The sequence below is a fragment of the Palaemon carinicauda genome, chromosome 39 (genome assembly GCF_036898095.1).
Source record: "Palaemon carinicauda isolate YSFRI2023 chromosome 39, ASM3689809v2, whole genome shotgun sequence".
NCBI lineage: Eukaryota > Metazoa > Arthropoda > Malacostraca > Decapoda > Palaemonidae > Palaemon > Palaemon carinicauda.
In genome coordinates this window covers 42,414,066-42,426,025 of record NC_090763.1, presented here as the reverse complement: position 1 = coordinate 42,426,025, position 11,960 = coordinate 42,414,066, and the positions used below count along the sequence as shown (strand labels likewise).

Sequence of the window (11,960 nt, the reverse complement as noted above, 5' to 3'; positions counted from 1 at the left end):
TCCGGTATCTCGTCTATTACACTCTGCAGTTCTTCATAGTATTCATCTTTCCTTTCTTCATGGGAATCATTTGTGGGTGCATAGCAAACTATGATACATATATCTCACTGCTTTGATTTAAACTTTGCAAGTAACAATATACTGTTTACAGCTCTCCATTCCGTTAATGTCTTTTCTGCTCTTGGTGTCATCAACATTCCTACCCCTTCTCTTCCAACTCCATCTGTTTTTCCTGAGTAGATATATATATTGCCTTGGTCTAAGATTTCTTTACCAATCCCCTAACAACGTGTTTCACTTGGGGCCAAGATATCCAAACTATGTTTCATTAATTCACTCTCCACTTGCTGTAATTTCCCAATGTGATTCATGGTTCTAACATTCCAATTATCAATTTTCAATTTTCCTTTAGTGTTTGTTAACAGGGAGACTTTTAGCACCCCGCTACACCCGGGATTTGGGCCTTTCTGTCATTTTTTTCTTTCCATAGACTGAGTAAAGCCATTGAGGATTCATCAAAGGAGAGCCAGTTCCTAGTGATGCGCAATACTTATCTAACTATGTCAGTGTCTTCTGCCTGTCCATACTGATTCCAGTAAGAGCATCCACTGGGCATCAGAAGTAGAAGCTGAAAAGATGTCTTGTCTATCGCCTTAAACCCAATCCGTCACCCATCTGCCAGTGATTTCATCGAGATTTGGGGGGGGAGGATTTCCTCAACACCCAAAGTTTTTGTTACCCCACCAAGTTGCTCATCCGCTTGTATATTCATTGCAAACATGTATTTCTAAGATATACCAAGATATACTTTCTGCTCGCCATGGTTATTAAAACGATGCAATTTCTGTGCAGGTATGCTAACCAATGTGGGTAGGTATTAAATTGAAATGCAAATAAAAATTATCACAATCTGGAAGCAAGAGTACAGTATAATGTCTTGCTGAAAGGTACAATGGAGAAAACTAAATATTGTGTATCTCTTAACCTGCTACTAACCATCAACTACTAGATTGTTCCATTACATCACTGGGGGTACATATCTTTTGAAAGGAAAGAAAATGGAAAAGTTTTTGGGGTAAACTTTGATAAAACGAGCTTCTGGAGTAGAAGCAATATGAATTTTTGGGGAGGTTCATAGAAATAACTCTTCCAAATCAAATTGAACTTTTATATAACTGTAAGTGCCCTTGAATGTTTATTTAGACATAATACTATAATAAAACATTTTATCATAACATATTCTTATTTTTAGCATTCAGAATAATGTACTGAACGTGTATCAGTATTGACTTCTTTTGCAGTGTTTAGCATTCAAATATCCCAAATTAAGACTTTTAGTTTGTGAATACACAGTTCTTCTGAAAGTATAAGTTTTCTTTATAAAAGATTAAATTTGTATACAGTACAAGTTTTCTACTTTTGCAGGAGATGGGAGATTCTTCTCTGTTCTTTATGTGGAGCAAGTGGTATACACATTGCTTGTGGAAAACTACGATTTACCTCTACAGAGTGGACCTGCCCGACATGCTTAGAAATGTTAGAGGAAAGTATGAAGAGAGCGCAGCAAGAAGTTCGAAAGAGAAGACTTACAGAAAGAATCAAGAGATCAGAAATGGAAAGCAGTGAAGAGGAAAATGATGTAAAAGATGTTGCTTCATGTAGTACAGCAGTGAAGGAGATTGTGGCTTTGGACTTCTGTACACCAGTCAAAAGTAGTCAATTGTCAAAACCAGAATCCAAAAATGATAGCATTTCCAGCGTATGTCAAAGGGATCCTATGGAAACAACAAGAATTTCATACTCCACTGACTCAGAAGACGAAATTGACGTTGAGTTGGGGGAATACCAGGTTCCTCCTCATACTATAATTAGAGAGCTTGAGGAAAATGGGGAGGAACTATCCAGAAAACTTTTGAACCTCAAAAATTTTGCTTTAAGAGCTCACGAAAGGATGACTGAGCTCCGATTAACTGAAGCAGACATTGTAAAGATGGTCAAGGAGACATCATGCCACAAAGATTTCTCAGTAGATAAAGCAACAGTAATGACATTTTTTAGCAGTAGTTTACCATTGGATAAAATGCTTCAAATGTCAAAGGTTATCAGAGCAATATATTCAGTTAGAGAAGCAGTTATTCATACTGCTCAGTCCTCTAAGGTAAAGCGACGTCGCACTCCAGGTAGAAGACAACGAAGAATGAGGCCTTGTCCAAAAACACCAAATATCAAAGTAACACTGAGTAAATCAATCCTTTCTAAGACCTTATGCTTATGTGGTAACGATTCTAAGATATGTGAAAGTGACTGCCAATCAGTATCTACTATGGAAGGGGATTGTAAAATATCTGAATTGGATATGTCACAGGTTTCGAATAAACACAGTAGAGAGACAGAAGCATTTAGTTCTCCATCTAGGAACTTGTGGAATTCTTCACTTGCTTCACCAAGCTGTGAGCTTAAACTAAATCTCACAATGTCCCCAGAAGAGAAGACTCCTATATACCTGAGAAATTTAAGGTCAGCTGTTTCTGCTGAAGTGACACCTCCAGCTATTAGACTGAGTAATGAAATAGGCAAAGAAAATGATTCTGAAGAACATTACAACATAGAAGAAAATATTGTAAGTAGTTTTCATATGAAGGCCTTTGTTATAAAACTGTGAATTATAGAGATATTGTATTATTCTAGTTGTACAAAATTATTGTCTTTATTGTTTACTATACTTTTTAGTTTGGAATTATTGTTTATTTCGATGAACTTCACTTGGTGTTCATATTGCTTCTCACTCGAAGTTTGTTAAGTATTGATGTTTATCCTAAAACTGTAATTTCCTGTTTTCTTCCTTTTACCTTCCCTACCCTGCCTAATGTAGTATTAAGATCATATGGCATTGTTTGGCAATGCTCCTGCTGGTTAGATCATATCCCCTTTTCTTTCAGCTCTTGTCTCCTCACGTTCGTCATAACTTCTTCTCTCGTGCTCCAGATTGTGATTTATGTTTAGTTTCTAAAGAAACCATTTTATTTTTATAGTGTAGGGGGATGTTTTCTTCTGGCTTTTTCTGGGTCGACCTGTGGCAGCCGGTGAAAAGAGTCCTTCTAATATACCTTTTCTGATAAAACCTTCCAATTATACCAGAGAAAGATAAAAGCATGGAATGCTGAGGTTACAACCCTCGCGCGAGCACCTTTTGGGGGTCGTGTATAAAGCAAAGGCGCGTGAAATCCACTATTCACAGGTTGTCTTCCATTTAGTTAATTCCTTCGTCAAAGGGATGGGCCGATACAAAGGCCCTAGCCAACCCACCAGCGCCACACCACCCACGCCCCGATGCGAGCGCCATCTGAACTACATCCTTCTTTTTGGACTTGGACATTGTGAAAATTTTTTGTGGTGCTCTCGGCTTTTTTCACACTCGTGGATTTATTTAGTCATGTCCGAAGCTCCATCTTCACACTTTCCAATGTTAAGTACCATAGTTTGTTTTGACAGCTTTTTATAGTACCGGGCTTTTGTTTTATATCCAGTATAGTCTGTTTTATCATTCCCATCTGGCCCTTCACGGCGGCCATTGTTTGTTCACTTGTCTTGGGAATTCATCTTTGTCTGCCCGTTTTGTACTCTGTCACTTAGGTTCTTGGTTAAGTCCCTGGCCTTATGCCTTTGGAACCGTTATTATTTTTTCGCTATTATGCTCATGGTACTTTTTGCTAGCAAGTCCAGCCTACGAACAAGATAGCGTTCTAGCTTTGTTATTGTTTAGTACCCGCCCCACCGACTTCGTCACTCAACTTTGCTATTTATTTTAGGTTTTAGCAGATGCTATTCTTCGTTCATAGTCTTATCTTGATGTACAGTTTTATTTTATACGTTTATAATAGTGTTGTGTGATTATTAGTCCTGATTTTGTGTCCATGAGAGCGAGAGCTTGGGGTTCCCGTTTTCTGTTCGCAGTCACGAGTTACCCCTTTCTATCGTTTTCTTTCTTAGCTCCGGTGGGTGAGCGGATTTCCCGTTTTTCCGTTTTGTGCGTTCAACGGGTTCTCCCTCCCTCACCTCTCCCCCTACGGGTGTATGATAACTTACGAGTTATTTATTTTTGGTTACTTTTCAATAGTTAGCGTTATTTTTAGGTCCGAGTTTCGTCCTCTCCCCGTTACGGCTTGGGAGTAGTTATGAACGTTTTTCCACTCCGCCTTGAGTCCTACTCCGCCATGAGGGATTCTCAATGACTTTCGTTCTATTGTTATATTTATATATTGTTTACTACATGGGACGGGCTTCATATTGTTTAGATACGACCCTCCGGTGGCCCTTACTGCGGTCTCAGGCCATGGCCATATCCACAATAGCCATTGTTATTACAATTGTGTTATTATTCACAATATAATTATTCAGGACCTTTCTTCTCCCTCCGGCTTCACCGGAGATCGTAAATACGCTTTACTATGATCTAAGCCTTAGCCTTTAGCTGCTGCTTGGCTTTTATATCTTTCACAATTGAATTATTAGCCACAATTGAATTATTCAGGACATCTCATTACCCTCCAGCTTCACCGGAGGTCGCCAATACACTTCACACTTATATTTGCCTTGCCTTTAGCTAAGGCTGGTGTTTATATTTATTTTAAGGGCATGTCACTGCTTCCCCGACCCTCGGAGGTCGGCAGATTGCTTTAAGTTATTTATTCTTCTGTCATTAACAGACATTAGGTAAATTACAATTATACAAACAATTGAATATTAAAGTGCCAACAATGGTATGGAGCTGTATCATCTTAAAAGTGATATTCAGATATTAGTTAAATGCAATATTGGAGCTTAGGGAATTCAGTGAGTGCCGGTGCTCTATAATAATAGGGTTTTTTAACCCCTTATCAGAGTTTCAAGGAACACCAGACTCATGTCTCCTTTCTTTTACAGAAGGTCCGTTGTACTGCCGAAGGATGCCCTGCCTCGTTCAACGACCCCGTTGGGCATGACCTCTGTCGGTCTCATGCGCACTGCTCCATCCCCTTTATCCGGGAACCGGGCCAGGCCCAATACATGGTCTGGTTCCCGGATTTGTGCTCGCTCTGTTACAAGCTGTCGTCAATTCTACTGAACGATGATGTAAGTGGGTTTTCCTTTTGTTCCTTATTTCTCGTTGGCAGACACTAATTTAGCCATGAATATGATATACACAGTATATTTTGGAGAGCAAACCCCCTCCTGCATCACTAATCACTGCAAATCTTACAGGCCGATGATGTGTCTCTTCGTTCAGCAAGGGCTACTCTTCGTCCGTGGGTGTCGGGCTTCGGCAGGAATGCCCCGTCTGGCGCACCCTATCTCCTCGATGGAGACATGGCCTCCCGTCTCTTCCCAGGCTCGACTACTGCTGCAGTCTCCCCTGACCTTGCTGCCCCCTTAATTGAAGAAGTCAGGCCCACCATTTCCGCGGAGGACGAACCCCTCGTACCGCTGGACGTAGCAGATCTGGATATAGACGTAGAACCCAGGGACGAGCAGGTAAGTGGTGCCGAGTTGGTGGAAACCCTTTTCTCTCCTACTCCCTCTTCTACCTCTTCCTTTCTAGGTTTTGATAACTCTAAGGCTTCTCCTCGGGATCCCTCTGCCTCCGTACGACCCAAGGTGAAGCCACTTCGAACTTATAAGACTTCAGCTTTGCCAGTATCAACGTCACCGGTCCCCGGACACTCGACAGCTCCTGATATTCATATTGCTCCTCGTAAAACTACGACTCCTAAGAAGTCTAAGTCTACCAAATCCAAGACAAAACCAACGGGTGGCTTTCAGGTACCCTGGGGCGATCTCGTCCCCATCGAACTGGTCAGAGATTTGGTCAGAGAACAAATTCAACATCACTCTGGGGCGATGACAGAGATTAAGGATATGATGGCTACCCTGATCCGCGCCGGAACTCAGCTTCCTCCCCCTTCTGCCCCAGACGCATCGAAGTTACCGCCCTTCGATAAAAACAATCCTTGGCGGTTTGCCTTGCATGCCCCATTCTTAGATGGTTCCCTAACTCTGGAAGGCATAGGCACCCGCCCTCTAGAGGACCTGGAGTTCTACCCCCCGGGCCTAGAATTCCCGTTCAATGGTTTCGTACTTTTAAAGGAACATGCATTGGTCCGTATGGACAAGGTACCGAAGGAAACGGTGATATTTCCAAAAGAGCAGGCCCAGGCTATCTGGGCCAGAACACTATCAGAGTGGGGGTGTATTAACTCCAAGCTCACCCCACACAAAGGTGCCTACACTATTTTTACGACAGCGGCCTCCATCTCTTTGCCGCTCATAGACAAAGTCACAGAGCTGACTATACAGGCCATCAAGGAAGGCTCTTCCATGCCGGCTCTCAAAGAGACGGACCCCACCTCTTTGCTTATTCCGGGTACCTCTACAACCTGGGATGCCGCGGCTTCTACCTTCACAGTGGGGAAGCTAGACCCGGACTGTGCCTCTACTCTTTTCTCTGAGAAGCTTCCCAGATTAATAGGGAGTCTTCTCAAAACTGAGTTCGAGACCCGTACTAGACTAGCTAGGTCCCTCCAATCCATCACCTCCATGGAGTCCCTAGCATCTCTTTACCCAGAGGAAACGCTGTTCAGAGTCGCCACAAAGAACCAGCTGCTGTCCTACCAAATAGACCTCCATGACTTCTGGTCAGCTCGAGTTAGTTGCAGGAAGTTCGTTCTGTCTGAGGCCTCCATCAGACATGAACCGAACAGGCTGATAGCCTCCTCCTGCTGGGGTAAGACCCTCTTCCCTCAGACCGAGGTGGATAAGGTTCTTCAGGACGCGGCGAGGGCAAACCAAAATTTGCAGGTAAGGTGGGGTCTCTCAGCCAAAAAGAGGTTCGAACCCCAGAGACACACGTTCTTCAAGAAGAAGCAGAGGTTTAGTCCTTACAAGACTGCCCGGGGTACCTCGTCCCCACAGTCTTCCGCTGCCTCGACTTCTCAACAACAGGCGCCCCCTCAGCAGGTAGTCTACCTCGCTGCTCCCCCTGGTACACAGCCCAACCCCTCTTGGATGTCCTCTCCTGCATACAACCCTGCCTACGAATCCTCCGGTTCCTTTTGTGGATACCAGAGAGGGAGTTTCAGAGGTAGAGGACAGTTCCGCCAACACGGCGGACCTAGAGTAAGGGGTGCCCATGGAGGGAGGGGCCCCTAAGTTCACTCCCTCCCAATGATGTGATGCCGGTAGGAGGGAGACTTTATCACTTCCGAGACCATTGGACCTTCAGTCCATGGGCTCACAGCATAATATCCAGGGGCTTGGGTTGGAAATGGTCACAGGGATCCCCTCCTCCACCAGTGACCTTCTTCCAGAGACCCACTCCCATCCTGGAAGAGTACACCGCGGAGTTACTCAAGAAAAAAGCAATCAAACGGGTTCGATCCCTGAAATTCCAAGGCCGCCTGTTTACAGTCCCGAAGGAAGACTCGTCGGCGTTGAGGGTAGTTCTGGACTTATCGAAGCTCAACTCTTACATCCTTTGCGACAAGTTCCGTATGCTGACTATCTCTCAGGTACGGACCTTACTTCCCCGTGGAGCCGTCACCACCTCTATCGATCTTACCGACGCCTATTATCATGTCCCAGTAGCTCGAAACTTCTCTCCTTACCTAGGCTTCCGTCTCGGCAAGAGAGCCTTTGCATTCAAAGTCATGCCCTTCGGTCTCAGCATTGCCCCCAGGATATTCACGAAACTGGGGGAGACGGTGCTCGGGCAACTCAGACACCAAGGGATACAGATCATCGCCTATCTGGACGATTGGCTCATTTGGGCCCAGTCGCACCAGGAATGCAACAAAGCTACGTCGAAGGTACTCCATTTTCTCGCCAAACTGGGCTTCCAAGTCAACCTCCGGAAGTTCCACCTACAACCATCAAGCCACTTCGAATGGTTAGGCATCCGTTGGGACCTTTCAAAGCACAGACTCTCCCTTCCTCCCAAGAAGGTAAGGGAGATAGCTTCCAAGGTCAGGAACTTTCTCAAACACAGACAGGTGTCCAGAAGAGCTTTAGAACGAATCCTCGGCCTTCTCCAATTTGCCTCACTGACCGATCTCCTATTAAAAGCCAAACTCAAAGACATCAATCGAGTTTGGAGAAAGAGAGCGACAATACCTTTAAGAGACAAGACCTCGAAGATCCCCTCTGTCTTGAAAATGAGACTACAACCATGGTCCAAACGGAGGAACCTCTCCAAATCAGTTCCTCTACAGTTCCCCTCTCCACAAGTGACAATTCATACCAACGTGTCTCTGAGTGGATGGGGGGGGTTACTCCCAACATCAGATGTTTCAGGGCTCTTGGTCACCCGCCATGAGGCAGTTCCATATCAATGTTCTCGAAGCCATGGCGGTGTTCTTGACCCTGAAGAGAATCTCTCCTCCGAGGTCGACCAACATCAGAGTAGTCTCAGACAGCACGGCCGTAGTCCACTGCCTCAACAGAGGGGATCCAAATCACCCAACCTGAATCAGATCCTGGTCACTATCTTCGCCTTGGCAGCCGACAAAGACTGGTTCCTGTCAGCAACTCACCTAGCAGGAGTCCAGAATGTGATAGCAGACTCATTATCCAGGACGAGCCCACTGGAATCGGAGTGGTCCCTGGACATGCACTCCTTCCGGTGGATACTCAGGCTGGTTTCAGGTCTCCAGGTAGATCTATTCGCGACCCGACTCAATCACAAACTCCCATGTTATGTGACACCGAACCTGGACCCTCAGGCTTATGCCATGGACGCATTAACCCTGGATTGGAACCATTGGCAGAAGATCTACTTATTCCCTCCAGTGAATCTTCTACTGAAAGTCTTGCACAAACTCCGCTCCTTCAACGGAGCAGTGGCTTTAGTGGCACCTCACTGGCCAAAGAGCAGTTGGTTTCCTCCCCTCCTCGAGTTGAAACTCCGTCCCTTCCGGATCCCATTCCCCAAACTGACCCAAGTGGTCCAAACTCGGACTGTGTCAGATTCCTCAAGGATAGCCAAAACCCTAACTTTGTGGATTTCATGAAGTTTGCGGCTCGTAGGGATGCAAACATCGACCCAGATAATGTCCTCTTTATAGAATCAGACAAAAGGGACTCTACGATTCGCCAATATGATTCGGCAGTTAAGAAACTAGCAGATTTCTTAAAGAATTCAGACCATTCGGTTATGACTCCTAATTTAGCCATCTCCTTCTTTAGGTCCATATTTGACAAAGGCCTAGTAGCTAGCACTATAACCACCATTAAGTCAGCTCTGAGGAAAGTCTTCCTGGTTGGGTTTAACATTAACCTGGCGGAGTCTTATTTCTCGTCTATTCCAAAAGCATGTGCTAGGCTTCGACCTTCGGTTCGACCACAAAAGGTCTCTTGGTCTCTAAATGATGTCCTCAAACTGGCCTCCGACACGGACAACGAATCCTGCTCCTATATCACTCTTCTTAGGAAGACTTTATTTCTAACAGCTTTGGCCTCGGGTTCTAGAATCTCAGAACTAGCAGCTCTCTCACGAAACTCAGAAAACATGGATTTCCTCCCTTCAGGTGAAGTACTTCTTTCTCCAGACAGGGCGTTCCTAGCTAAAAACGAAGACCCCAAAAATAGGTGGTCCCCTTGGAAGATTATTCCTCTTCTCCAAGATACTTCTCTATGTCCGGTCACCACTCTCAGGGCCTTTTTAGCCAGGACTGCTACCTGATCGTCTGGCCCCTTGTTTATCAGGGAACAAGGAGGCACCATTTCCATACGTGGTATTAGGCAACAGATCCTATACTTCATTAAACAAGCCAATCCGGGATCATTTCCCCATGCTCATGATATCCGGTCAGTAGCTACCTCCATCAATTATTTCCAGAATATGGACTTTGATGACCTTAAAAAGTACACGTGTTGGAAATCTCCTATGGTCTTCAAACGCCACTATCTAAAGAACTTACAGGCTCTTAAATACCCAACGGTTGCAGCTGGGAGCCTTATCTCTTCCCAGTGATCTTTTGTTCTTCCTTTCATCCATCTCTTTTCTTCTCCCTCCTACCCGCCACTCGCACCACGACGCCGCTTCCTTGATGGTTCGTTAGCCCTAAGTTTATTACATATTAGGTTAATATGATTGTAACTATTATTGTTTACCGTAATTATAGGGTTGGGATATTCTTAGCCATGTCAGGTTTGTTGCATGCTTACTCTGATACTCGGAGGCTTCCCGGTTATCATGTTTGTTTAACCTTACTCTCACTATGCCCTGTGGCTAGTTTATGTTTTATGCTTACTTACCTTAATTATATATGATTTTCTTTACATGGTGTTGTTTCTCTCCCCTCATTAAATTAGTAGTTATTGTTGGGCTTGGAAGGCATTCTCTGGTACATTTTCACCGGCCGCCACAGGTCGACCCAGAAAAGGGATTTTGACGAAGGAAAAATCTATTTCTGGGGAGAGACCTGTGGCGCCCGGTGAAACCCTTCCCCTTTATTTTACACGATCCCACCCTTTTCTTTCCAAGCCATCATGGCCAATACAGAAGGATGTTGTTCAGATGGCGCTCGCGTCGGGGCGTGGGTGGTGTGGCGCTGGTGGGTTGGCTAGGGCCTTTGTATGGCCCATCCCTTTGACGAAGGAATTAACTAAATGGAAGACAACCTGTGAATAGTGGATTTCACGCGCCTTTGCTTTATACACGACACCCAAAAGGTGCTCGCGCGATGGTTGTAACCTCAGCATTCCATGCTTTTATCTTTCTCTGGTATAATTGGAAGGTTTTATCAGAAAAGGTATATTAGAAGGACACTATTCACCGGTCTCTCCCCAGAAATAGATTTTTCCTTCGTCAAAATCCCTTTTTTATGTATTCTTTTGAAAGTTGTTTAAATGATTTATTGTTTAATGATAGTGATCCTCGTTCCCTTTGCATCATGTGCAGGGCCAAACTTGATATGAATAACTATTTTGAAGAATGTAGTCCCCTTTCGTATCCTCTTGTGAACGATTATCTTCAGCTAGTAAAAGTTCACATAAGAATTTTAGATTATAATAGTAAGTTTTTTCAATTCAGGGGAAAATCCAGAAAAGATTAGATTAGGTGATCATGGTGAAAGTGGGGTTGCTGGTGAGATATTGGCTATAACCAAGGTTGCCAGATTTAACATTAATAATCTTTATCAGGTTTTTTCTGATTTGTGCAATCTCAAAGCCTTTGGGCATGAAGGAATCCTAGCCTAATCAGCCATGATTTTAATCCTTGGCTATTGTTATTATTATTTCTTGCTTACGAACCTAGTTGGAAAAGAAGAATGCCACATGCCCAAAGGGCTCCAACAACAATAAAAAAATCCCAGTGAGAGAAGGATAAAAGGAAACCAACTACAAGAGAAGTAATAACCAATTAAAATTAAATATTTTAAGAACAGTAACGACATTGAAATAGATCTTTTTATAAATAAACTATAAAAAAGAGACATGTTAGTCTGTTATTATCAGCTAACTCCAAATTAAGCTTAGGTGGCTAGTGGTTTTCCTGAGCCAATCAGTGAGGGTTATTTTGGTACAGTGCATTATAGAGTCAATTGCCTCGCTTTTTATATTTATTTCAGGCCCTTCTATTGCAAAGCCCTCGCATTAGCATAGTCCAGTCAACAATATATTCTTGCCAGAATCCAAGATAGAAGACTGCAGGCAGTCTGGATCCTAATATCCCTCTGTCCACCAAAGTAAATGCTCATAAGCAACCATTGTTTACATATATAAACAATGTGTTATATTGGGTGGGCCCTGTGAACTTGACCTACAATTATTAAAATCTATTCTTAAAGCTTCTGTTGGAGCTGAGAAACTGTTACCTCGTATTTTGATGAACAGTAGGGTTAAGCCTCGTGTTAGCGCGGCCACTAGCTCATCTTGTATTTTCCAAAGCAGTGTTATGTGAGTGTCAGCACCTCCACTCCCATAAC

At 43.9% G+C, this 11,960-nt stretch overlaps 1 protein-coding gene across 3 annotated transcripts in view; it reads left to right on the top strand.

The window, feature by feature from the left end:
- LOC137631147 (pineapple eye protein-like) overlaps window positions 1–11,960 on the top strand; it is a 350,280-nt gene that overhangs the window by 315,343 nt on the left and 22,977 nt on the right. For all 3 annotated transcript variants that reach the window (XM_068362845.1, XM_068362846.1, XM_068362844.1), the window contains one exon: window positions 1,426–2,620. In XM_068362845.1, coding sequence (XP_068218946.1) covers window positions 1,426–2,620 — 1,195 coding nt within the window. The remainder of the gene's footprint in view (window positions 1–1,425; window positions 2,621–11,960) is intronic.